Source organism: Podarcis vaucheri, assembly GCF_965113315.1.
Source record: "Podarcis vaucheri genome assembly, chromosome: 2".
Taxonomy (NCBI): domain Eukaryota; kingdom Metazoa; phylum Chordata; class Lepidosauria; order Squamata; family Lacertidae; genus Podarcis; species Podarcis vaucheri.
In genome coordinates this window covers 104,886,115-104,913,910 of record NC_138760.1, presented here as the reverse complement: position 1 = coordinate 104,913,910, position 27,796 = coordinate 104,886,115, and the positions used below count along the sequence as shown (strand labels likewise).

Here is a 27,796-nt window from a genome sequence, read left to right as displayed (position 1 = left end):
AACAGCCGCGCGGCTTCACTCCCGCAGAAAGAGCGATGAATCCACAGCACCGCTTCCCCTCCGCGCTTCCGGAGCCCCTTACGGGGTCCCTTCTTCGTTTTGGGGGTCGCTCTAGGTGCCCGCCGGATCCCACGGCCACGAGCTCACTCTGCTCGTGGTTTTTCTTAGTGGGTCGTCGCTTTGCCGCAGCGAACGACCCTTTTCTGCGGAGCCCCTCTTCGCAGCGCAAAGAGGACCGCCATTACTTGTTTCGCGCCGCCTCCGGAAGTCCACTGTACCTGATTTTAGGCATGGCAGCCTCAATCAGAGCTTTCCAAACTTTTAACATTGGTGACACACTTTTTATAGACATGCATCATTTCGCAGCACCGTAATTCAGTTTTACTAGCAAACCAAAGGTTAAACTAACCCCTTTCCAGCCCCGGAAGGAGCGCAGGGAGCATTCGTGCAACACACCTACACACTGCAGCTGACACACTAATGTGTCGCGACACACAGTTTGGAAAGCTCTGCCCTATAGAAACACTGGAGAGCAGCTGCAAGTCAGCATAGCCCATATTGAGTCAGATGGACCAATGGTGTGAGTACAATCCACTTTCCTGTGTCAGCCATGTGCCAGGGAGCCTATACTGGAATACTCTTACAGATGGTTCCTGGCCTCGCCTCTTGCGGTGTTGGAACCTTGGTCTGCATCTGTTACTAGAGCCACTTCCTCATGTCACAGAGACAAATTTCCATTACCTCCTTAGCTCCCAAGGGCTGGGTACAGCTAGACTGTTCCTTCTCTCCAAGAGATATAGCAGAGCTCTGATTCTTAAAATGGCTCATTTTGCACCAGAATAGCCAATGCAGACCAACAATGATACCAATCAGCAAAAGATGACAAATGTGTATATTGCAAAGGCTGCACCAGAACAAGGTTGTCAATGATCTTATGTTGGGGTACAGAAACTGTAGCCCCCTCCCAAGTGCTGCTGGACTACAACTCCCACAATCTCTGACCATTGGCCATGGTGGTTGGGACTGATGGGAGTTGGTGGGCCACATGTTCCCCAGATGGGAGTTGATGGGCAACATTTCCCAGAACTAAGCCCCCCTTCACCCCCAATACTAATTGCCCCTTGGGGAAAACAACCAGCACTGTTGTGTCAAACAAACACCCACACGTATGCATCTGCATGTATTCAAGAATGAAGTATTTCCTCGCTTTCATTCATGTTGGCCCTTATTTTTCCTCGAGGAAAACTGAACCAAGTTTCCCCTAACTGCTTCCCACAACAGGTAGCGAACCGAACCATTTGTGATCCCGCATAGTTCCCTCCTTCCCCCTGTGGCGCTAAGGTATGGGGGTCATGGGTTCAAGTGGCTTGAGGAATGTTCTGGCTTCAACTGAATCTCAGTGGTCCTCTGAAGAACAGCGACATTAGCCAATGGCCAGGAGGTAATTTCCACCCCCTCTCCCCATCCAGGTGGCTGGAGGAACAGAAAAACTGTGCTGATTTAATCAGCCTGACTGAAGTAAATGAAGTCTTAGAAGCGATGCCTCATCGCCAGCAGTTAAAAAAAGGAAAGCCGGCCTACGCGAACATCTGCACATTTCACTTCTGACAGACATCCAGGGATGTTGAACTGGACTCAATGGTTCATTTGCCTAGAACTTTTTGTATATGTTCTAGTCGGTTCTTCTACGACAGCACTGCAAACAAAATTTAGTGCTCCAGGGAGGAAGTTTGGGATGCTATACAAGACCAGCCATGGTATAGATAGAATGTTTCTAAACTACAGCTTCTAAAAGAATAGAATTGCGTTTCTTATTTATTGCTGTCCCAAGGCATAACTCAGAGGGGATCTGTGATCCAAATAAGAAACAAAACACAAACTAACCCCTTTCCCTCAAAAAAACAACAACTTTAAATCCACTTGCTTATTTTTAAACTATATTTTCTGGTATCGGTAGAGAACATCCTTTTATTATTTCGAGATTGGCTAGATATGAGTATCACGAACATATGACAGGCTACAAAAAAAAAAAGAGTGTTTGGGAAAGTTTCAAAGATTATTATACATGTTTTGTTTACATCTTCAGAAACATAACAACTCCTCAGGTATGGCCAGAACAAAATGAAATATGAATACCCATTGAGTCACAACCAATTACTTTTAAGGACTAAATATACTGCTGTGATAGCTGCTATCGACATTGCTTGGGGCAGTGTTTGAGTTGAGACCTGCTATCTTGCATAACTCTAAGAGAATAACAAAAAAGAAAGACCGATAAACATGACCCAAATTACTTGCGGAAACACTGATCAAAGCACTGTGCTCTGGAGCATAACTGCAAAACCATCACCACAAGAAATGACTGGACCACAGGAAAGCAGTAGTGTGGGATGGCATCAAAGATTGTGGTGTTTCTTTTAAGCACACAAACACATACACACAAACTTAACATTGGACTTCCATAAAGCCGTGTTATACCTCGCTAACCGTGTTATACCTCGCTACACAGACATACAGAAGTCAGGGAACACTTATTTAAAAGAGCAATTTTGTCACTTCCAACGTCACTTCGTGGGAAGAGAAAAACTGAAGTTTGAGACTGCTCATATCCTCTAACTATTATCACAGTGTACAAGGAGGAGAACAGAATTCAGGCATGCTAACGGAGTACACAGATGTGACCACTGGCAGTGTTAGAAACTCAGATATATAAGCTAGGTGCCAAATGGCATCTTGAACGTAGGTTACAGTTGCCACGATGGAATATCTATTTGCCAAGGAGTTAAACTAGTTGACCCTCGGGGTCCCTTCCAATTCTACAATTCTATGATCTCAACTACATTGCTCGACTGTAGCTTGCTCTTACGACAATTTGCTTGTCCTAGTATGCAAGGGGGAGAAATACACATGCTGGAAATGGAAATGGTATTAGCTATGAACTAATTTTAGGGATGCGGGTGGCGCTGTGGGTTAAACCACAGAGCCTAGGACTTGCCGATCAGATGGTTGGCGGTTCGAATCCCCGTGACGGGGTGAGCTCCCGTTGCTCGGTCCCAGCTCCTGCCAACCTAGCAGTTCGAAAGCATGTCAAAGTGCATGTAGATAAATAGGTACTGCTCTGGCGGAAAGGTAAACGGCGTTTCCGTGTGCTGCTCTGGTTCGCCAGAAGTGACCCAGAAGCTGTACGCCGGCTCCTGTGGCCAGTAAAGTGAGATGAGCACCGCAACCCCAGAGTCGGCCACGACTGGACCTAATGGTCATGGGTCCCCTTTTTAAAGCAGAGGTTTTTAAACTGTGGTTGCCAATCTGGTACCCAGAGATCTCCACGTAGTTGCAACTGGACCCGTACCAGTAACAAAACATGCCTGGTGCTCAGCTAATTTCTAACACTGACCATCGGAACAAATTTTGACTGCAGATTTGCACCCAACGTGCGGTAAAATCTTGCTCATCATCTGTCACAATGATAGAAGCCCCCTGTATAAATAAGGGGACGTGGGGTCCCAAACAAGTTCAGCTGTCTGGGAGGAAGGGCAGGATATGAATAAATAAAACAATTTTTAAGACCATAGATAAAACAATTTTTAAGACCATAGAGAAGAGGCAGGAATCTATGCCTAGCCTAGAGAACACTTGAATTCAGCACTTTATGCAGCAGATGAAGTACACTGTTTGTTTGTTTGTTTGTTTGTTTGTTTGCTCGCTTGTTTAGTGGGGTCAGCTACGGCCCTACTGTTTTGTTTAAGCAAGGATAGCTAGCACACCCCAAAGCTCTTTGGAACAGAATGGTTTAAATATGTACACAACAGACTCAGCCTCAGCGAAACTATATAGAAGGACTGTAGAAAGTCTACTGCACTCAAACATCCCTAGCAGATTCTGTCATTTATTCACCACCAAGGCAGTCAGGCCATTGGAAAGTGAACCTGCGCAAGACACGCCAGCTTCCACTGGCTTAGGCTGTCTGGACAGTGTGCTTAATTCTACCCCAAAGCCAATTTTATTTCATTTTCCCTTTGCCGGCCAATGAAACCAGCCTCTCCTACACATCCACGCACAGGGAGGGTGAAGCAGCCGTGTTTGGACAACTGGAAGACATTAAAGGGGTTGTATTTCACAGAGCCTCCAACCGGGCTGGTTTCTTATGATATCCGTTTTATACCCGCAGATAGTATTTGCAGTCCACTATACCTTCCACAGTCTCGTCTCTTAAGCTGAGGGGGGGGGCAAATCTGACTCTCCTTGCAACTGCTACCCTTGAATGTTAAAACAGGGGAAAGAGGTTCCTCATCTGTAATAACAGGCAGAATTTTAGCAGCACCAACACAATCTGATGAAGAGGAAATGAGATGCAAGGGGCTAGCGTGTGTGTTTTTTAAGCCCCAATTAAAAAACAACAACACTCTGGCTCTGTGATTTGGCACACCCAAACGTCTATGCACACAGATTGCTTTTCTAGCTTTTTCACTGCTACTAAAAAGGTACAGCAATTTCATTGCTCTCATTTATCCTCAAACCTCTGTAACATGGGTAGCCAACAGTGAGTTTATGGTTAAAACTGTAATTTGAACCCAGTCCCAGTCTTCTCCTCAGTCAAGGTGCAATATGCTAGACACTGGTTTCAATATGCACTGCTTTCATAGCCCAACAGAATGCTCATAAGCCACTGCAACCATGAATCTTGCTCAGTTTTCAATACTACATCTTGCGTTGGAGTAAATTGCTTGGGGCACAAACTGTTCTTCTCTTTGCTAGTACGAGGTGGTGACCAGTTTGAAGGACATGGCCACAAACAGGCATTAAATATATATTTTTTTACCATTGTTCAGCAGAACAACGCAAGATCCATTAGCAATTAATGACAGGCCACTTTCTTCCCATCACTGAACCGTAGGTTTCGTTTAGTACACCATGGGCCAGCAAAGAAGCTTGATTTGCATTTTATCTGAAGTGGCTCATTCAAAAATAGACCCGTTCCGTTTAAAGTTCAGTGTTTTATCACAACAGAGAACAACTCCTCCGTTTTACAACGGCTGGCGACAAGTTTCACTACCCTCCTCTAATTCCTAGATTACACCAACGACTTTACTTTTGGCCCCATTTCCTGCAAGAGGACCTCTTACCTATGCAATATGTAAGGCTAGCTAGATATGGCGAAGCCAACACATTGTAGACCACAACTCTCATCAGCCTCAGCCAGCATGGTCAGAGGTTATAGGAATTGAAGTTGAAGACATCCTGGTGGCACCACGACGGCTACCCACTCCACCCAAAAAAGTTCACTGATAAAACCAAGATAAGCTACAAAGGTTTTTAGCAGTATTCAGACCCTGCACAAATCCAACCCCCACACTGAGATGGCATGGGCAGAGATTGCAAGCCTGACCACAATAGGCCCATAAGACAAATGCTGTTTTGTTTTTCTTATTTCTCCATAGAGCAGCATTTCCCAACCAGGTTCCCCCAATATATTTTGGACTACAACCCCCATTATCCCCAACCACTGAGTATACTGGCTTGGGATGATGGGAATTGAAGTCCAAAGTATCTGGGGGTCACCAGGTTGGGGGGAAACTGCCTTAGAATAGGGACGGCTAATAATAATAATAATAATAATAATAATAATAATAATAATAATAATAATAAATTATTATTTGTACTCCACCCATCTGGCTGGGTTTCCCCAGCCACTCTGGGCGGCTTCCATCAAAGATTAAAAATACATTAAAATGTCACACATTAAAAACTTCCCTGAACAGGTGCTAACCCACAGCCCTACAAATGTTTATCACCTTCTACCCCCCATCAACCCCAGTCAGCAGAGTCAATGGTCAGGAATGATGGGAGTTGTAGTCCAGCAACATCTGACGGATTGAAGGTTCCGCAGTGATGGCCCAACTAGGCCCTCCAGCTGTTTTGGGACTACAACTCCCATCATCCCTGACCACTGGTCCTGTTAGCTAGGGATGATGGGAGTTGTAGTCCAACAACAGCTGAAGGGCCAAGTTTGTCCACCACTGTGCTAGAGGGACTGTGGAGGTGCTGGCTGGCGACATGCCAATTCCAGAAAGGATTCAGGTGACCAAGATTTTCACATGGCGATAGCAATTACTGTATTAGCTTTTACAATTTGAGAAAACAGTGCTAGTTTGTCAATGAGTAAACATTTATCCCTTGCCTCTGGCACCACCCCCAAGTTCTGTCCACCCTCTGTCAAATTTAGACCTCAAATCACTTGGGGGCAAGAACCCACCCTCTCTTCCTCTCACGTTACTCTGTAAGCAACATCAAAGAAATAAACTCATGATGATGGAGATTGCTAAAAATAAATGAGAGCAGTGCTAGTAACTGAGATATGAAAGCGAGGAGCTAAATGGCACCTTAAACCTAGGTTGTGGGCGCAACAACGAAATGTCTAGGCGTGCATTTCTATAACAAGAATACAAAGCTGAAAATGAATGAACTGCAGCTAAAATATTATGCTCATTTTTCACATGGTCTAGTCCATGGGTAGGCAAACTAAGGCCCGGGGGCCGAATCCAGCCCAATTGCCTTCTAAATCCGGCCCGCGGACAGTCCGGGAATCAGTGTGTTTTTACATGAGTAGAATGTGTCCTTTTATTTAAAATACATCTCTGGGTTATTTGTGGGGCTTACCTGGTGTTTTTACATGAGTAGAATGTGTACTTTTATTTAAAATGTATCTCCAGATTATTTGTGGGGCATAGGAATTTGTTCATCCCCCCCAATAAAAAAAATTAGTCCAGCCCCCCACAAGGTCTGAGGGACAGTGGACCGGCCCCCTGCTGAAAAAGTTTGCTGACCCCTGGTCTAGTCCTTCCCCTGTCCACTCCCTGAATATTCTTAAGAGGGCCTCTTCTCCAGTCTTCAGAGAGTAGCCAGAAGTGGGGAGGCAGAAAAATGTCCCCCTTTCCTTCTACTGTGCAGTTTTAATCTGAAATCTTAGGCGCAGTACTGCACCCAGAGGTCGGAAACTGCTCACACTAATGAAATTCCCTGTCGCAAAATGCGCCTAGAATTTTGACCACTGAATGAGAGGTCTTGGACCTTTCAGTCGCAGACCTTAAATACAACATTTTCACAGGGACTGCAACACTGGCAGGAGTTGCACATAATCTCAATCTATGGTGAAGTATCAATCCATGGCGGAGCACTGTGCATGGAAGGCTATTTCTATTAAACAGAAGGTATCGATTGCACACTGCTGTTAGATAAAGCACCGTAGGATATAACATGTGTGGCAACCAATAGCGCATCACTACCATTCCTAATAAAACAGAAACAGGCAATGCTTTCACCTCTCACTGGTGGTTTCCAACAACACTGTACAAATGACCTATTTGGGTTTGGTGTTGTTTTTGTTTTTTTGTTTTTTTGCTGATTCATGTTTACAATGAATTTGGTTTTGTTTCGTTCGATACAGCCTACACACTGTACGTATAAAGGTACCCCTGCCCATACGGGCCAGTCTTGACAGACTGAAGTGCAAAGAGGATTCATATCTCAGCTGCCTACAGAGAAGGTTGAAACAAAATTCCTTCCAGTAGCACCTTAGAGACCAACTAAGTTTGTTATTGGTATGAGCTTTTGTGTGCATACACACTTCTTCAGAGAAGGTTGTTTTTCCTACCCCTGCAAATGTTCCCTACTGCCCCTCCCCCAACACTCTCTCTACCCCCTCCCCAAGCCCATTCATTCAAACTTTCCCCCCTTTGTAAGTGGTTCTGACTATTAACACAATTCTATTGAAAGGTGGCTCCCATTGTATGCCAGCCCTTGCGCTTCAAATTGCTGTCACCATGGGGAGGGAAAGCCAAGCAGGGCAATTAAAGACCGCAAACAGCTTCTCAAGAGGAAGGGAGGGTCCTGAGGCTTAAACTCTGGGGTCCTGAAGCCCTTCAGAAAGCACCAACAAGAAGTTATCAGGCAGCACCACAAACTGAGACAACAAAATTGAAACAGCAAAATTGCTGATAATCTACAGAGAAGAGAATCAGCATCCTAACAAGGGGAAACTTTTGAAAATCATCTCCCCTCCCCCCCATGGACAGGGAAGGCAAAGCAAACCATGACAAAAAAACAAAGAACAAACCTGTGAATGGTGCTGAAGGGAGAAGACAGAGCACTCATGCACTCCAATGACAAGCCAGCCAGCAAATCAAAACAAAAGGTGCAGTTGAAAAATGTGTATCACTGCTGATGGAGCGCATATACACCGATAAAAGAAATGGCTTTTGGCCTCAGCGTTAAGAAAGCTGAATTTACAAAAGCATGATTTAAATACAAAGTGAAGGAGGCACATGTACAATTGGACTTTGCCCAGAATGAACACATCCAATAACCCAAATGGCATGCCTTTGCACATTTTGAATGGAAATACACTCTGTTTTCAAGAAATGTTCCAGGGTGTTCTGGAGAGCTCCATTTATTAAGCCTCCTCAGATGGCTTTGGTGGTTCCCTCCCACACTAACAATCCCTGGATGATGATAATAATAAATAATAAATAATAATAATAATAATAATAATAATAATAATAATAATAATAATATAATCCCACCTTTCCCCCCAGAACTATGAGGGCCTTTACTACTGAGAAGGCCCTCTGCCTGGTTCCCTGTAGCCAAGTTACAGGGAACCAGGGAACCAGGCAGAGGGCCTTCTCGGTAGTGGCGCCCTCCCTGTGGAACGCCCTCCCACCAGATGTCAAAGAGAACAACAACTACCAGACTTTTAGAAGACATCTGAAGGCAGCCCTGTTTAGGGAAGCTTTTAATGTTTGATGTATCATAGTATTTTAATATTCTTTTGGAAGCCGCCCAGAGTGGCTGGGGAAACCCAGCCAGATGGGCGGGGTATAAATAAATTATTATTATTATTATGACTCAAGGTGGCTTGCAACAATTGAAACAAACACTGATAAAACTCAAAAAGGTAGTAGTTAGAAAGCAATGACAGGAAGTGTCACAGGTTATCACCACAACACTTGGGGAAACTACTGGTTGTGTGTGTGTGTTGTGGACTGCATTACTGGGGAAGCTAAGATAAAGGGCATAATATGGGACAACTCCTGAATGGCAAACAGGTTTTGAGGAGGGGGGAAAGGCTCTCACACAGAAAACTAAAATAAAGACTTAAAAGTGCCCTGGGAGGAATTCAATGCTGTGTGAGTGGACATCTGCTCACACAATGGGGCTTCACTTTCCTCTCATCTCCCCCTGCAGCCCCCCCCACCCATGTGCCCTGCAGATTGGCTCCAGAGACACCCAACACACCAGGAGAAGATTTTGAAGGCACACAGAGGAGCAGGATAGGGGCAAAGGAAAGCAGAACCCTGTTCCCTCGGCTCACAGACAATGTCGAATACTACCTTACGACTTGAAATTTGCATTTATACAAATTTTCACAAGCACATAAATGTGGGTGCAACACTATACCTAGTAAGGTATCGTTTGGTTACCATGAAAGGAATACTGCTGAGTATGTTTTACTTATCAGCATTCTCATTCAAATAATAGTGACATGTATACCTATTATTATGTATGCTATTGAGCCACAGCTGCACACTTAAGCTGTAATCAAAACCAGACACCCTAGGAACAAGTTTAACTCACACAAGTTACTGATGTATTCTTGTTTAATTAAACCCAGTGTCTGAAAGATCTGAAGTGTGCCATTCTCAGTTTTCACTGCAATCTCTCAGAAAATTGAGGATTTGCAGAAATTCTAGTGTTCTCAGCACTTTGTGTCGCCTTCTTGGGGGGGGGGAGGGACCCTCCCATTTTTTAAACTTCGCTGCCAGGAGATTAAAGGAAGATTAGTAGCAATTTGTAGCTGAAGATCAGAAGCAGGAAACCACTGCTGTGCGTTATGTGTCCTGCTGGTGGACTCCCCATAGGCAGAACAGGATGCTCTGGACTAAATGGGCCTTTGGGTTGAACACAACAGTAATGTCTTCTACTCCCTGGTGGTTACACCCAGTATTCATGCCTTCCCTCTAAAATCTGAGGCCACGGGGGTATTCAAAGCTCTCTGAATGAAACCAAGGAAAAACAAAAAGGGTTGTGTCTAAACAACTTCTGTGAGCAGTGCTCTGCTGATTCCCCCCAACCTTCTACAGCAGATTTGGGGGGCACTGCAGGTGATTCCTGGTGGGAGGAAGTCCCACCCAATAATTTGGTTGGTTGCAACTCCAGGTCAGCTTCACCCGTAGTCTGCTCTCTAGCTCTCTCTCTTCCATGGCTCCAGAGGCGAAATTAAGGCCCCCAACTTTGAGGAAGAAAGAATCCTGTGAAAATCAGAAGCTGCCCCACTGAACTAAGAGCAGCATCCGTCCAGTTACATCAGGCATAGGCAAACTCAACCCTCCAGATGTTTTTTGAGACTACAATTCCCATCATCCCTGACCACTGGTCCTGTAAGCTAGGGATGATGGGAGTTGTAGTCTTAAAAATATCTACAGGGCCGAGTTTGCCTATGCCTGAGTTACACCATCATCTGAGGGCCTTCATTGTGTGCCGCTCTGAGAGAACTGGAGGGTGGCAACCTGAGAACAGGCCTTTTCTGTAGTGGCTCCCCACTTATGGATGCTCTCCCCAGGGAGGCTCACCTGGTACCTTCATTACATATCTTAAGGCACCAGGCAAAAACATTTCTCTATAATCAGGCAGTAACATTCTAGGGCAGGGGTCAGCAACCTTTTTCAGTTATGGGCTGGTCCACCGCCCTCAGACCATGTGGTGGGCCGGACTACATTGGGGGGGGGAATGAATGAATTCCTATGCCCCACAAATAACCCAGACATGCATTTTAAATAAAAGCACACATTCTACTCATGTAAAAACACGCTGATTCCTGGACTGTCCGCGGGCCGGATTTAGAAGGCGATTGGGCCGGATCTGGCCCCCGGGCCTTAGGTTGCCTACCCCGTTCTACGGCCTTTGAAATGTGTTTGTGGGAGGGGGGTTATTAGTTGATGTTTGCTTTATTAACTATTTTGTGTTCTCGTTTTGTATTCTTATGTTGTGAACTACCCTGGGATCTTCGGGTGATGGGAGGTATACAAATTTAATAAATAAAATAATAAATAAACAATGGGCAAGCCGATAGCTCACTCACACAACAAGCCCACCACGCGAATCCAGACATGTTCGCCTCTGATTGTGTGAATGGCTCCCATATGAACAACAAACACAGTTCCCCCATGCTGGGGGCAGGGGAGTCTGAAAGGTCCTGAAGAGCTTAGTACCTCAGGTGGGGCGGAGGTGTATAAATTCAATCTTAAGAACATGTCCTGAGGAAGCAAATCTCTTTGAACACAGTGGGGCTCTGCCCGAGTAAACATGTTTAGGGCCAGACTGCAAAGCCTTTCAATTGAGAAGAGGCAAGAATCCCTGTGAGTCGCAAAACACTACAAATTACGCAGAATATACGGCGGAGGCATTCTAATAGGAGCAGAGCCAGATATGGAACAACGGACAATAGGGGCGGCAGGTTCAGAGAGCCTGCTGAAGGGAGTTAGCTGATCAATGCTAAAATTAAAGAGGCGGGAAATGTTTTCGGTGGGAAGCAGGGATGAAAGTACAGAGGAGAACAGAAATCCTTATGCTCTCCCTCAGTCCTGCTGAGCTATGCAACAAGCTGGCCTTTGGAGATTACAGCTCATTCTCAGTTCCATTCCATTTGTTCAGCGATACTGAATAGGATTTAGGGGTATGAAGCCATAATGGCCAAGCTTGAGTGAGCTGCCTACACACACACACACACACACACACACACACACACACACACACACTTCTTTAGGAGGGTCAACTTTGGCATTTTGTTTTCCCTCAAGTCCACCCCCCCCCCTGCAACCAAAATCAGAGACATTTTCCAATTTAGGGCTTGTAAAAGCATTTCATCAGGGGCACAAAGCAGACTGTCTAAGCACCTCCTGGCAGCACCAGTTATCCTGAGCTCGGCTAATTACTAAGAAGTTCTTTAAAATGTTTTTGGAAGGCTCCTCCATCTCCAAGAATACATGTCATGTCTTAATCAAGAGAAACCGCTAACTGAGTGTAATCCACAGAAATCCACGCCATAATAATAAAATGTTCGCTTTTTTAAAGGCGCCCAAGACTCTGTTTCCGCTGCAAGAGACAAAGCATGGGCCCCCCCTGAAAAACACTAAGTGTTCAGCAAGTGTCACTTGAAATGTTTATTCAAAAAACACACACACAAACAAAAACTGGAGAGCTGGAATCAAAGAGTCATGAATTAGGCCAGGGGGTTCCAAAACTGTGGTCTGTGGAACCTGTTAAGAGATCAAGAGATTGTAAAGAAGGCCCAAAAAGCTTTAAAGGACTATTTTGAAATCAACTTGAACACCTCGGTGGAAAAAAGAACAATCTGGGACGCGAGCAAAGCTGTTATGAGAGGGTTTCTGATACAACAGAATACGATTAAGAAAAAACTCTGGAATGGTAAAAAGGACAAGATATTGGAGAAGATAAGAGACGGCGAGAAAAAATTAAGATTAAACCCAAAATCCAAAGAGACCTTAAGAGAAATTAAATTCCACCAGTCACAATATGCGCAACTGATTAACCAAGAAGTGGAATGGAGAATTAAACAAATGAAACAAAGATCATTTGAATCGGCGAATAAATGTGGGAAACTGCTAGCTTGGCAGTTGAAAAAGAGACAAAAATTAAACTACGTTACCAATCTAGAAGTTGAAGGAAAGAACATTCAGAAACCGGGAGAAATTAGAAAGTGTTTCCAGAAATACTTTAAAAAGCTGTATACACAAGGACCCGAGGATGTAACCGAGATAGAACAATTTTTGAAAGAAAATGGTCTTCCAGAAATATCTCAAGAGAAGAGATCAACCTTGAATTGTAAAATAACACAACAAGAAATCGAGGATGCCATTCAGAATATGCAGCTGGGCAAATCTCCAGGACCTGATGGACTTACCTCCAAGTATTATAGGACGTTAAAAGACTATTTGATACAACCACTAGAGGAGGTTTGTAACCAGATTATGGGGGGAGGGAAGGCACCAGATACGTGGAAAGAAGCATTCATCACATTGATACCTAAAGTGGAAACTGAAAAGACTCAACTCAAGAACTACCGTCCCATCTCACTCCTAAATGTGGATTATAAAATATTTGCGGATATTCTGGCCAACAGATTTAAAAAAGTATTAAATGAGATAATCCATAAAGACCAGGCCGGCTTTCTCCCAGGCAGACATTTGTTTGACAATACCAGGAACATTATTGATATCTTGGAACTTTTACAAACAAATATTAACACCAAAGCAGTATTGATCTTTATTGATGCGGAGAAGGCCTTTGATAACATTTCCTGGAAATTTATGAAGAAAAATTTGGAAGGGATGGGAGTGGGAAGGGGGTTTGAGAATGGAATAGAAGCAATCTATTCAGAACAAAAAGCTAAGTTGATAGTGAACAATGTGGTGACAGAAGAACTTCATATTGAAAAAGGAACACGACAGGGGTGCCCCCTATCCCCCTTATTGTTTATTTCAGTCCTGGAGGTTTTGCTGAACATGATAAGGGAGGATCGGCAGGTACAAGGAATACGGGTCGGAGCGAAACAATATAAACTGAAAGCATTTGCAGATGACCTGGTTTTAACACTACAGGAGCCAGAACCCAGTACAAAAAGAGTTTTAGAACTGATCCAGAAATTTGGTCGGGTGGCGGGTTTTAAGTTGAACAAGCAAAAAACTAAAGTCTTAGGGAAAAACTTGACGGCCATGGAAACAGAAGGGTTTCAGAAAGAGACAGAACTAAATATTGTTAAGAAAGTGAAATACCTGGGGGTCAATCTGTCTTCCAAGAATTTGAATCTATTTAAAGATAATTATGAGAAATGTTGGTTAGAAGTTAAAAAAGATTTAGAAATTTGGTCAAGACTGAAATTATCCTTGTTAGGCCGAATTGCAGCTATAAAGATGAACGTTTTGCCAAAGATGTTGTTTTTGTTTCAAGCCTTGCAGATTGTGGACAGAGTGGAATGCTTTGGAAAGTGGCAGAAGGACATTTCTAGGTTTGTCTGGCAGGGCAAAAAGCCCCGAATAAAGTTTAAGATATTAACTGATGCAAAAGAGAGAGGGGGGTTTGCCCTGCCGGACCTAAGGCTATACTATGAAGCGGCAGCCTTCTGCTGGATGAAAGATTGGATTCTATTAGAAAACACTGATGTCCTAGATCTGGAAGGCTTCAACAATTCGTTAGGTTGGCATGCGTATTTGTGGTATGACAAGGGTAAATCATATGGAATGTTTAAAAACCATATTGTCAGAAAAGCAATATATATGGTCTGGAAAAAATACAAAGACTTATTGGAAAGCAAAACTCCGAGGTGGATCTCACCAATAGAGGCCAAAGCTCGGAAAACAACCAATATGGAGGCTTATTGGCCGAAATATTGGGAAATAATAGAAAATATTGAAGGTAACTGGAGATTGCAGAGCTTTGAAAAACTAAAGGATAAGGTGCAAAATTGGCTGCATTATGCCCAAATTAATGAGGTTTTTAAGCTAGACAAAAAAACAGGTTTCCAGGTGGAAAAATCGAAACTTGAGACAGAGTTGCTTGAACCAAAGACCAAGTTATTATCGAGAATGTATAACTTGCTGCTTAAATGGAACACTCAAGATGAGACAGTTAAATCAGCAATGATAAAATGGGCTCAGGACATTGGTTATAATATTATGTCTGATGACTGGGAAAGGTTATGGACCACCGGTATGAAGTTTACTGCATGTAATGCTTTGAAAGAAAACATTATGAAAATGGTATACAGGTGGTACATGACCCCGGTTAAGCTAGCTAAGATTTACCATTTGTCCGATAACAAATGTTGGAAATGCAAGGAAGCTGAGGGAACATTCTTTCACCTCTGGTGGACCTGCCCAAGACTGAAGGCCTTCTGGGAAATGATCTATAATGAGTTAAAAAAGGTGTTTAAGTACACTTTTCCCAAGAAACCAGAGGCCTTCCTTCTGGGCATTGTCGGCCAGAAGGTGTCTAAAAAGGATAGAACTTTTTTTATGTACGCTACAACAGCAGCAAGAATTCTTATCGCTAAGCATTGGAAGACCCAAGATTTGCCCACACTGGAGGACTGGCACACGCAACTGATGAACTACATGGAATTAGCCGAGATGACTGCAAGGATTCGAGACTTGGGAGAAGAAGCAATGGAGGAGGACTGGAAAAAATTTAAAGACTATTTGCAAAAGTATTATAAGTTATATGAAACATAAGATGTCGTGTGATTGGGAATCTAGCCCCAGTAACAAAACTTAATTATTTATGAAATTTGACAAGATTTATGAAAGAATTAAGGTTTAAATGGGTAAAAACGATATTATGGTATATTGCTCAGAGTATATATTGATCAAGAGATTTAAATTTAAACTGTAATTGAAAATAGAAAGAAACATATGAAATAAGGATATAATTTGCTGATAAATTTATTGTTAAGAAATGCATTCTGCGAGGGATGGGGGAAGTCCAATGGAAATTTGAAATGAAAAAAAAAAAAAAACAAAACTGTGGTCTGTGGATATGTGTCTATGTGATGTGTCTGTGGATTTGTGGTTGAAGATGGGAAGCAGCAACCCCAAGGCATCGACACTTCATGTTGACTGTCTTTTTTATTGCTTTGTTTGCTTATTATATTTTATCTGAAGCTGCTACAATTTGATTTCATAGTGCAACACAATTAAATTCAACACTGAAGAAAAAATGAAGCAATAAAAATACAATTAAAAATCATATTGCATTTAGCGCAACACATTACGTTTGCTAAAACAGGCAGAAAAGAAAAATCATTAAGTGGTCTGCCAAGACCCTCATAAATTTTCAAGTGGTCTATGGGGGCAAAAATTTGGGGATCACTGATTTAGGCTGAGCATTTAATGATATGCTTTGTTGTCGACTGCTCTGTTCATTTCAATGAGTACTTCTATTTTATGTGTTCATATAAACCAACAAAAACTTCAACCCAAACTATCAAGTGGTTTACTAGCAATGTATTTAGGTCAGCAGATAATCAACAGTTATATTTTTAAGGCAAAAATACATTAACTGCTTTCTATATTCCATGCTTATCCTGACCTCCCCTCAAGGCATAGGCAAACTCGGCCCTCCAGATGTTTTGGGATCATCCCTAGCTAACAGGACCAGAGGTCAGGGATGATGGGAGTTGTAGTCCCAAAACATCTGCAGGGCCGAGTTTCTCTATGCCTGCTATACATAGTCCTCTGCTTGCAACTATTTTATCTTCACGACATCCCTGTAAGATAGGGCGTGATTGAGCGAACAGAACTTTCTCGCCCAAGATCTCATTTAAATATTTGTATACTGCTTTTCCATAGGGCTAAATTCAATGTGTGTTATATTCCTGGTAGATCCACTGAAATTAGTCTACTTATTTATTTCAGTCAGCCTACTCTGAATAAGTGGGGGGATAATGACATCACCAGAAAGCAGAAATGTGGAATCTATGGTCCTGATTTGCAGGACAACCCCCTGCCCTGACTCTTGGCTGTTTTCAAAACAGTTTAAATGGGTCACCCAGTGAGTTTCTCAGCTGAATAAGGATTTGAACCCAAGTCTCCTTAGTGTTAACACATTCACTACACTAAAAAACACACCACTTTAATCTGCAAAGAGCTTTTAAACAGTCCATAAACACTTTTCATGCACTCACACCAATTCTGAAGAGATTACAGTATACAGTTGGAAAATGACTTAATGCATATAGTTAGACATCTCATATCTCGTTTTCTGACTTCAACAGGATAGGGATATTTTGTCTGTTTTAAGCTGACCGCTGAGCAACACTCAGGAATGTAACATTTATTACCTGCATTCAGTTAACACGGAGGTGTAATGTCTCTGGACACATGAATGAGTGTGTATACACACACGTCTCGCACAAACATCAGCAGCTACAAGGATCACATCATTTCATCCATACTGCTTTAAATTTTCACAGGGGATCATTTTTTTCAACAGGACTTAGGGGTCTGTTATACATTGCCACAATCTGATATCTCCAACAGAGATTAGGTAGAAGCCAATTTAATCGAGGTGGGAGGTTTGCAAGGAACAGGTAGAAAGGAGAAGTAATTTGGGCTGATAGCCTCAGTTTTCTTTGCTCCTGCTCTGGATGACAATTTAGGAGGGAAATAAGAGCATGGCAGCCTGAAAATTATCAAGCATATAGAATAAGCCTTGCTAAAGAAGAATCAACATGGCCTCAGCAAAAGCTAAGTCTTGTCTCACTAATCTTGCAGTGCTTAGATGTGTCAACAAGTATGTGGAAACGATGATCCAGAAGACTTTACCTGAACTTTCAAAAAGCTTTTGCCTGAGCAAATAAAAAAAAAAGAGGTCAAGTCCTCTTACGAATCACTAACAGGTTAAAGAACAGGAACCCGGAGGTAGGAATACATGATCAGTTCTCTTAACAGAGGGAAGAAAGACATGGGGTTCTCCAAGCAACTGTATTAGGATCAGTGCTTGTTAACTTATCCATAAATGATATGGAGTTTGGGGTGAGTCACGTTTGCCAATGAAACCCAATTATTTAGGATGATAAAAGAAAAGGGAATTGCAATGGGCTCCAAAACTGGAGAAATGGGCATTAAAATGGCAAATGCAGTCCAATGCCAGTATACAGCAATGCACATTGTTTCTAAGGACACATATATTTGGAAATGATCTAATATAAAGTTCCCAGCACCTAAATGCCTTGAATATATTCATCTATGGTACAACCACACTTTGAATACAGCACTGCATGTAGTTCCGGTCTCCACCTCTCAAAATAGGATGCTGTAGAGCTGGAAAAAGGCAACCATTATTCTGGTAGGGCTGGAGCAACTCCTTTCTGAGGAAAGGTGTTCAGGGACTTTTAGTTTGGAGGGGCAGGTGAACAGGGTTGGGGAGAAGTACGTACAAAATAATGTATGCGTGGAGAAAGTGGACAGTTTCCCTCCCTCTCCCAATAATACTAACAAGAACATGGATAGAGTGGGTTTTTTATTAGTTAAAAACTGGAGTCATTCAGCAAATGTGAATGGTGGGAGATTCAGGAAGCAGTTCTTTTGCAAGGAACCTGAGTTAAAACGTAAGGAATTTGCTACCACAAGCCAACTCCAAAAAGCAGAAAAGACAAATTCATGGTGGCTGCAATATCAGAGGCATGCTGCACCTGACCTGAATACCTGTTGCTGAGGAGCAGCAACAGGAGACAAATTTTGCCCTCAGCTCCTGCTTGCAGTCTTCCTCAGAGGCTCCTGGCTGGCCACTATGAGGAATGAGAACACAGGACTGGAAGGCTGGCGCTCGTCTTATGTTTTAATCCTATGCGCACATAATCAGAAGTGTTGTTGTGAGGCCCATGAGGTGCAACCAGACTACCAACGGACCAGCTTCGAAATCTTTTCCACTGAGTCTCTCTCTTCCCTTCCTCCATTTTGGGGAAGAAGTTAAACTCTCACAGCAATTCTATCAACCTTAAGTGAGCAAGAGAAAGGGAAAGGGTTTTATGGCTTTAATTTTTTTAAAAAGAGTGTGTGTGTGTGTCCGGGGGGGGGGGGAGGGCTGCCAGGCCTGTAATTCCCATTTTGACGTTCTCCACACTTTGCACCTGGCATCTGTTGGCAACAAGCGTTCGGTTTCCTATACTCTTGCAGACATTTTTTTTTTAACCGCGGATAATGTTCTCAAGTAAATCACACTTCAGACGTTTTATATCTTTTGTTGCCTATCTGAGCTTCAAAGCCAGGCACCAAGAAATTGTGGGCAGGCAAAAGGAGGTGGGGAGCCTCAGATTGCATGCTAGGTTTAAGATCTTCCACTACCTTGCAACACACACACACACACACACACACACACACACACACGAGCTGTGGACTCTCCTCCCCAACCACACACAATGATACTCGGTTTTTCAAAACCACATGGGAGTTTGAGTGCAAAGCAAATTACACAGAGAGCAGTTAAGAGTTCAAATAAATAATCTTATATAACCACTGTCACACACCGCACTGAAAGGAGGACACAGTTCAGTCTCATGTGCAGAGTTCCAGTTCCCTGTAGGCTCTTTTAAACAAAATACATTTCCCTGCACATGCTAGTGCCAGAGGTTATTGCATTATATTTCACGCCCCACAAGGCAAATCAATATGTATAATATGCACACACACACACAATCCTTAAACTATCTAGGAGGTCTTGGCAACACCACAACAACCAAGCAAGTTCATAAGATATGATACTAACACTGAAACCGTTTGCTACTATTTACAAAACATAAAAACGTCCAAGTTAATTCTGTAGCTGTCACGAGCCTGCCGTGAGACTATTTGTTTAAAGTATTACTAGCAGCCTTTCAGGGATGGGGATGTTTTCTTGTATACATTTTAACTGCATTTATAGGAAATTTTATAGTGCTGATACACATCTCAAGCTGTTGCTATCTGCCCTGAGCTGAAGGGCAGGGTGGGTTAGAAATTCAGTAAATAAACAAAGCCAATCTTCCATTCACAAAGCGTGGACTTTCAAACAGTGAAACGTTGTGCTTGTTTACTCAGAAGTAATTCCCATCAAGTTTAATAGTGCTTGTTCCCTAGTGGTAGATGTGCTTAGGACTGCACAGGAGAGTTTAGGCTCTCAAGAACGGCCCTCCTTGAAAAGTTAAGAAGCACGGCCAAAAAAAGAAAGGGTGAGGGAAGATGCCCCTCTCCCAATTGTGCCAGGAGATTTTAAAGAAACTTACAGTTTTGATTCCCCATCCAAACATTGTCGCAAAGACCTAAACACACACACACACACACACACACGACTTACAAAAGGAGTGAAAGCACTGAAGATGGGGAACTCTGGCCTGGTTGCTTAAAAGTTTCCCTGTATTTTGAAGCAGGGGAGGGGGCAGAAAGGAGATCAGGATCGACAGGTCCATAGATCTACAGGTCCAACTGTGGAGTTGGAAGGGACCCCAAGGATCATCCTGTCCACCCCCCTGCAACGCAGGAATATGCAGTTGTCTCCCATACAGTCACACCTTGGGTTACAGACGCTTTGGGTTGTGCGATTTTGGGTTGCGCACCGCACTGAACCCGAAAGTACCGGAACGGGTTACTTCCGGGTTTCGGCGCTTGCACATGCGCAGAAGCGCTAAATCGTGCTTTACACATGAGTGGCGAATCGCAACCCACGCATGCGCCGAAGCGGCGCTGTGGGTTGTGAATGCTGCAAGTTGCGAACATGCTTCTCGCATGGATCACGTTCGCAACCAGAGCGTCCACTGTACAGGGATCGAATCAAACCTGCAACCATGGCATTAACTGCTAACCACACTCTAATCAGCAGAGATCTGCAAGGGTTCCAGACTCACAAGTGTTGAGCAACAGCACACAGCAAAATGACTTTTTCCGCACCTAAAATTAGGATGCTGAAAACAAGAAAGCAAAGCAGGAACGGACCATTGTGTAGAAGGACCATGCAATAAGCTCAGTTCTGGTAGCAGTATTGGAAACTAGTTCCTAGGCTCTAAAGTATGCTCAGAAAGGCAGCATGCTTCTCCTAACAGTCTATAAGTGGTCTCTTGCAAGTGTGAACGGTGACAAGGATATGTTGCGATCTGCCACAACAAGAGGGAAAATAAAGCTCTAACGAAAATCTATTTGAGAGAAGGTAATGTCATGGCAAAATCCATCTCAGGGATGCGATACCCCTGGCAGTGACTAGCTTTTAAAACAACTGAAATTGTTCAACTTGAGTTGGAAACAAAACAGACGAAAGATACTTTTTCCTTCTTCTTCTTCTTCTGGTCCTAACTTCTCCTCAAGAGAAGTGAGAGATCATATTTATCTTCTCTCGGCCGAGGTGCTGATGAAATTTCATAGAAAAAAAGAGAATTCAAACATATTGACTGATTTTTAAGGGCAGCCATTGTAGTGCCTCCTCTCCCCCACCTTGTTGCTGTGTACTCTCTGGGCTCCCATTCATCCCCGTTCAGTGTGCCAAAGATCAGGAAAGAGTTATAGATCAAAACGTCTGAAGAGCACCATGTTGGATACCCCAGTTTAGCCCACAAAAGCATAAACCTCAATCAGTAAGTTGGTCTTGTCTTCAAGATGCTAGAGGACTCTTGACTGGTATTGCTACAACAGCTTGCACAGATATACAGAAGAGTAAACAGAAGAGTTATAAATTGTTCTTGATACTTAGTATGGCAACCACAGTACAGTCCCTAACTGTGATCCACATAAGAGCTATTATGAACATGGTATGAATACTGAAAGAAACAAAATCTAAGGAGCTTCACCCTTCATGTGGTACAACAATTATTACCACTGTAAAGCTTAATCGAATGAACATCGGTGGTGATATCATCACCAGTGCTGCAATTACTGTTAAAATGAAGCTGACATATATGACAAGCAAGAGAAGTGTCATCGAGATGTCCTCTTATGGTAGCATATGAGCTGCCCTAAACCGAACAGCTTCTTAACTCTGTGCGTGCATGGACAGAGAAAGAAAACAGTGCAGGTTTCCAGATGTGAAATCCTTCCAAAAAAACAAGTATGGTGGATTATAGGAATTAGGGTAAAGTAATGATCAGCTAGTAATCACATTTGTGCTTCACACACTCAAAAGATCAACAACTTGCAGCTCTGCAGCAGCAAAGTTTAAACATATGATATACTCCAGAGTTTCACACGTCTGTAAGGCACGGTTGTAAATAACTTAAGATAGCGATATAATTATGGTGGCGGTAAATAAATTGTACTCCAGAGGCTGACAGCTAAATTATAATGACATCAATCTGAATTAAACATTCACACTGACACAGCACTAAGCAGACCACAATTGAATGTTTATCTTCCCTATCTCAGAGGGAGAATTTAGCCTACATTACAACCTATGAAACACAGAATTCTAGTCAAGGCTTTGAACTGAAGATAGGGGTGTTAGTACCTCAGCTACCACTCTCTTTTCTGATACAAACAGAACCTATTAGCATTTTCAGGTCTCTTTCAGCATAAAACCCCTAATGGCACAATATTGCCCATCTTTAATTCCAGTCCTCCATATGTACAATGGCAGACGCTTTGTAATATTTGGGTACACGATACGTATACACAGATGTTTAGGTTGCTGCACAATGTGGTGGCCAATAAAATGAACTTATCCAAATTCTCATCCAGAGGCTACCTATATGTTTCATTCCAGATTTAAACATACCCTATTCCATAAAGCTAACGCTGACATTTCTCGTACAATGTGTGTTAAACTACTCTAACATATTTAAGTAGAGTACCATACTTGACTTGTCTCTACTTTTAACTCATGTTGCTCTTTGCTTAAAAAAAACCCTTTAACCTGCAACACGCAGCAGCGACTGGAACATGGGAAGAATGAGTTTTCCTGATACCATCTTAAAAACAGCAACAGTAATAATTTTCATCTAAGAAACCAATATAGCTATACGTTTTATGCATAACACCTATATACAGGTAACCTTTTGCTACACTCCCACTTTCTGACTGGATAAAGTGTGACGCTATTATTAGGTTTCAAACCACAGGTTGTAATCTTAAACACATTTAGTTTCAAGTAAAACTCCCTTTGCTGGAGTCAAAGGGAAATAATCCCAAATGTGAAGATTTATCAGGATCTGAACGCAAGTGCTATTGAAACTCACAAAGAGTCAGGCACCAACCACAGGCTTGTTTATCCATATTTTAATACCTTAACCTCAAATTGGCCACATGGGCCCCAATTCTGAAGAAAACACGATTCAATCACTTAATAACTAATAAGAGGAGAGTCTTGTGAAACTGTTCTAACAGATAACAAGGGCCTAGTGTGCAGCAACCAGGGGCGATTTGCCTACATCTGCTAACCATTTTGACTTCTTTTTTTTCCTCCAAAAGTTGATCGTGTTAAGTTTTCCCCACTTTGGGGTGCAGCTATTAATTCATTAGAAACACAAGGAAGTGGGTCGAACAAGTAGTAAGATTATTCTTTGTCCTGAAGAGGCAAACAGCAACCTTTTATTCACAGCCCCTCCAACTTTCACCACTGAATTAGAGGTGAAACATGAGATATGTAATCTCACACAGAGCTGGAAGAAAGGGGGGGGGGAGAGTTTTCAAGAACTAGTTCTAAATGTCTGCAGGAAAACATAGGCAATTTTTAAATTAAAAAAAAAACCCACATATCTCAGATATTGAGATCATACACATCCACCCAACACCAATACACCACAGCAGCTATTTACATAGTGGTGATAGACACCATCATAGTTCTTGAGGATCTGTTTTACTCTTATAACACCCTTGGCAAGCCTTAACTACCTGATCTTGTGCATAATAAAGACTCTTAACAGTAAAATCCTATCAATGTTTACTTCAAAGGGCCTTACTTGCTACCGTGTGTGTGTGTGTGTGTGTGTGTGTGTGTTTAAAAATGAAACCTTAGGTCTCCAAAGTCCCACATAGGTGTTTGAATCATCTAAGAAGGGGACTATTAAATCAAACTCTTTTATATTCCATGGCAAGAGTAAATGCCTCGCAAGTCAGTAAAAGTTCTTTTTTTAAAAAAGAGTTCTGAAAATCTTCAGCCTGTCATCCACTTTTATGTTCAGCTCCACTACTGATCTGATTCTTAAGGGCTAGCACCCGTGCCACACTACAGACATTTCGAAGCCTAAATGAAAATGAGTCTTATAGGGACTTCTACACAGTAAACACAACCCTTCTTCCCCACACCTTTGCAACGCACAGTGAGAACACTGCCAACATCTTCAGTGACAACAATAGTTTTAAAAACTGCAAGTTTGCAGGCTGGTGTCCCAAAAAGTTGATCTGGTTAATTAAGAAGGTCCTGGAGGTCCCGCAGCCTGGATGGCAAAGTTTCACACACAAAAACACAACACCCCCCCCAAAAAAAAACCCTTTAAATGATCAGAATTTGAAGCTTTCCCTTTAAAAGGCCGAACATCTCATTCTGCAGAACATCCCTAACTACAAGGGGAATGAGCAGCCTCTATTCCCACCGGGATCTTTCCACAAGGATATGAGAACTCTCTACCCCCAAAGGGATCTCCCAGGAGTTAGTTGCTCGGCAACCGGTTACAATTAGATCTCTCAATAAAGGGAAGACGGAATATTACATTAATCACAGACTGCAGTGAAGAAAAGGGTTAGGAACTGGCCTTCAGCGAAGACTATGAAGGAGGTTGGGAGGTTTGACTGGTAAAGAAATAAAAGGCACAAGAAAGCAGTATACTCCATTCAGAACTTTTGACTTCGCAGGCGGGAGACTTACAAATATACTGCCCAGGTAGGCAGCACCTCGGGAACCTCTTCCAACCCCCGGTTGCTGCAGTCCACACGATCACCGCTACACGTGCAGTTCACGTCGCAGGCCTGCCGCTCCGAGCAGCAGCCGAACCCCACCAATGTTTGGGAAAGGATGAAGAAGGTCCAAAAGGCATCTGAAAAGAGCAGGGACCCCCACTTTCCCCATCCCGGCAGCGCCATTTTGTATCCTGGATGGAGGGGGGGTAGGAATAAGAGGCCAGAAGCGCAGAGTTGGTGGTATCCCACCAACTAAAAAATAATAATAATAAAGTACTAAAGACAGAAAGGAAAAGTCAAGGAAGTGCCAACAACTCGTCACTCTCGTTCAGCCCAGATCTCTTTTGCACCAAGTCTCTAGGCCTCCAGCGACATTTACTAGTCAGACCATGGCAGCTCCAAGTGAGGCTGCAGCTGCAGCTGCAACTCCTGAAGTTTCTCCGGGGGCCGGTCTGGAGTTCGCTCGTCGGGGGGCCAGCAGCCCAGAACCGGCTCATCCAGAGAGCTGAATTTCAGTGCCACTAAGAGAGAGGGAAAGGAAGCGAGGCAGGATGGAGCCTCCCGAACTCTTGGCACCAGCGCCAAACTTTAAAAGTCTTCCTCTTCCTTCTCAGCGATCGCCACTCGCGCAATAAATAAGGGTCCGGATCCTGCTGCTGGAAAAGGCAGGGGCGGCGCGCGGGGAGGGAATAACAGAGTCCTGCGCCCCGTCCCACAGGCGGGCGCCTTGTTGCTGCTGCTGCTGTTGCAAAGAAAGAGGCTCGGCGTCCCCCAGAAAAGTCCCTCCGCCTCCTTCTCCTTTCCCCCCGCTGCAGATTCCGCCTCGCCTCCGCTTCCCGGGAAGTGTCTCAGAGCTGCAAGGGGCGAGCCGGCGAGGAGGGCTGCATCGCCTGCTGCTCGAGCGGGGCCGATTCCTTGCTCTCCCCTCTTCCTTCTCCCGGGGATCAGACACCTTTTCCCAGGAACCGGGATGGATGGGTGGGAGGGAAGCGGTGCTTTATCTCCGCCTCCGCAACTTTCTCCTCTTGGGCTTTTTCCCTGGCCGCCCCCCTCCTCTTCCTCCTCCCCCCTCCCGACACCTCCCACTCCCGCCTACCCTGAGCCAGCAGCCCTTAGCGCCCACACGGAGCGCTGCCAGCCGAGATCCTCTCGGGGCGCCTTCGCAGCCTGCCAACCACCATCTCTCCCTCTCTTTCTCGCCTTCCCTTCCACTTTCCAGCGCCCCCTCCCCGCACCGCACCGCAAGCGTCGCTTCCCCGACTCAAACCCACGTTGGGCACATTGCAACACGTTCCATCCCCCCCTCCTCCTCTTCCAAGCCGCCCGCCTCTCGCTCCGCATTGGCTGCCCCGCGTTCCACGGCGCGCCCGCTCGCTTCTCGATTGGACAGGAGGCCCTCCCCTCTCCGCCCCACCACCCGCGCGCCGCCTTTCGGATACACAACGTTCCATTGAGGTTGGCAGGCCGTCAATCAGAAGCGAGCAGGTCCCGCCTCCCTTTCCCACCCAAGGTGTGAAAGCGGGAGGCTCCCGCTTCGGCAGCAGCCGCGCGCGTCTTAAAGGGGAAGAGCGCGCGCGAGAGAGAGCTGGAAAGAGTCGCTCCTTTTCTTCGCGCTTTCGCCTGCTGCTGCTGCTGCCCGAGGATCGCCCTTCAGTGGGAAGAGCCGGGCTGCTAGTAGGAGGACCGCGCCCCCCCCGCCCCACAATTCTAAGCTTGTGGGGCAACGGTGCTAAGAGCTCAGCAAAGGCTGTGGGGCGGCGCGCGCTCTGGGGCTGCTTTGGAGCGAGCCGCGTGTTGCTCAGCAGAAGCGCGCAAGGGGAGGAGGGTTGCGCGGCAGCGGAGTGCAGTTGGCCAAGGGGCTGGGATCATAAATGTCAACCTTCCCTTTTTTTGCGGGAAATTCCCTTATTCCAGCGCCGTTTCCCGCTGCTATCCCGGATTGTTAGATATCCCGTAGACTGTCCCCGGGACAGGTGAGGCTGCTGATCCCTTATTTTCAAATCTGAAAGTTGACAGCTATGGCTGGGATCCCTTCCTAGCCTTGCCTAACCCGCTCCCCGCTGCTGAGTCCCCATTCCAGGGGTGCCAACCTAAATAAAATATTGGTTGGGAGGGGGACGACAGTCCCTGTCCCGCATATTCGATCAAAGGATGCGATCAAATGGTTTGTGTTTTAATTTTGAAGGGCAGGATCATACAGGGGGGTAGGTTTGAATAAGATATTCAGGGGTTGCAGGTAAGCCCCGCCCTGCATACTAGATCACACGACGTGGTGCAAGCACACTACTGTACTTCAATGGCAGTGCCCATCAACTTTGGGGGGCCCGACCCCCTTAAAAGTTTTGAAGACCCCTTAGCCCCTAGAAGTTGGCTCCTATGCCGCACTCTTTCACTGTGCGCCTCCGAAGGTAGTAAGGGCTAGAGGGGGTGAGGGCCGCGGGAAAAATCAGTAGCGTATCTACACTTTTCTTCTTCTTCGGCATATTGTAACTAATGGTCCATTGCTCTTTCGTGTCACCCAGAATCTGAAGCATCATCGCTGTGCCTAACAAGTGGGCTGGCCCTGTTTTGTAGATGGAGTCAGTAAGAGCACCACCCTCCTTGGCCAGCAGGTAGTGGGTCTCGCCATAGCCAGACCTAGATGACCTAGGTACCTATGGCAGCAGGCCCAATCTAAACGCCCTAACTGGTGGGACTTAGGCCAGGGGCTTGATGAGCAGATATTGATGGATGGCTGGGTAGATGGGCAGTCGTTACTATACGCTATAGAGATGACATTCTCAACACTCCATCACAGGTCAGTCACAACAAGAATGAGTTGTAGTCATTGAGGTCTGGGTTATCCCTATGTGGCATTTAAAGAGAAGACAACACCCCTTGTGTTTTCCAATATGTGTTGGGCTCTGTGCCTGAGAATATTCATGCAATGGATGCAAACAATGGGCGTCAGATCAGCCTTAAGCACCATCTGGAAGAAAGAAAGCTTCCTTTTCATTTCCCACTGCACATCTGATCCTGACAAGCACTTATGTGCAGGCTGCAACCTTTTGCCCACAGAGAATCCCAATGAAATTACAATTAGGTTATACAATATATTCACTTCTCAGATCAGGCTCCACATATTATTGGCTTTTGGGCTAGCCCCGTTCGGAGTTATTTATCTGTGTTTTTAATATATGGGCAAATGCCTGGCTTTTTAGTTCAAAGGCTGAAAGTTCCAGGTTGGGTTAGGATGGCTACCTAGAATGACCAGAATGTGTAGCCTCCACAGCCACCTGTGAAGAAGATATTCAACAGGCATGCAGCTTTTCCTGGCACAAAGGTGTTTTGATTTGAAGGGCAGCCCCTGTTGAATTTCAGCATTGAGATCC

The 27,796-nt window shown here is 44.3% G+C and overlaps 1 protein-coding gene across 1 annotated transcript in view; it reads right to left on the bottom strand.

The window, feature by feature from the left end:
* Positions 1 to 25,681, bottom strand: part of LRIG1 (leucine rich repeats and immunoglobulin like domains 1) — a 138,016-nt gene extending 112,335 nt beyond the window's left edge. Inside the window, exon 1 of the mRNA XM_082209314.1 lies at positions 24,394 to 25,681. Within this exon, the coding sequence (XP_082065440.1) occupies positions 24,394 to 24,608 (215 nt within the window). The 5' untranslated portion in view covers positions 24,609 to 25,681. The remainder of the gene's footprint in view (positions 1 to 24,393) is intronic.
* Between the last annotated feature and the right edge of the window lie 2,115 nt (positions 25,682 to 27,796).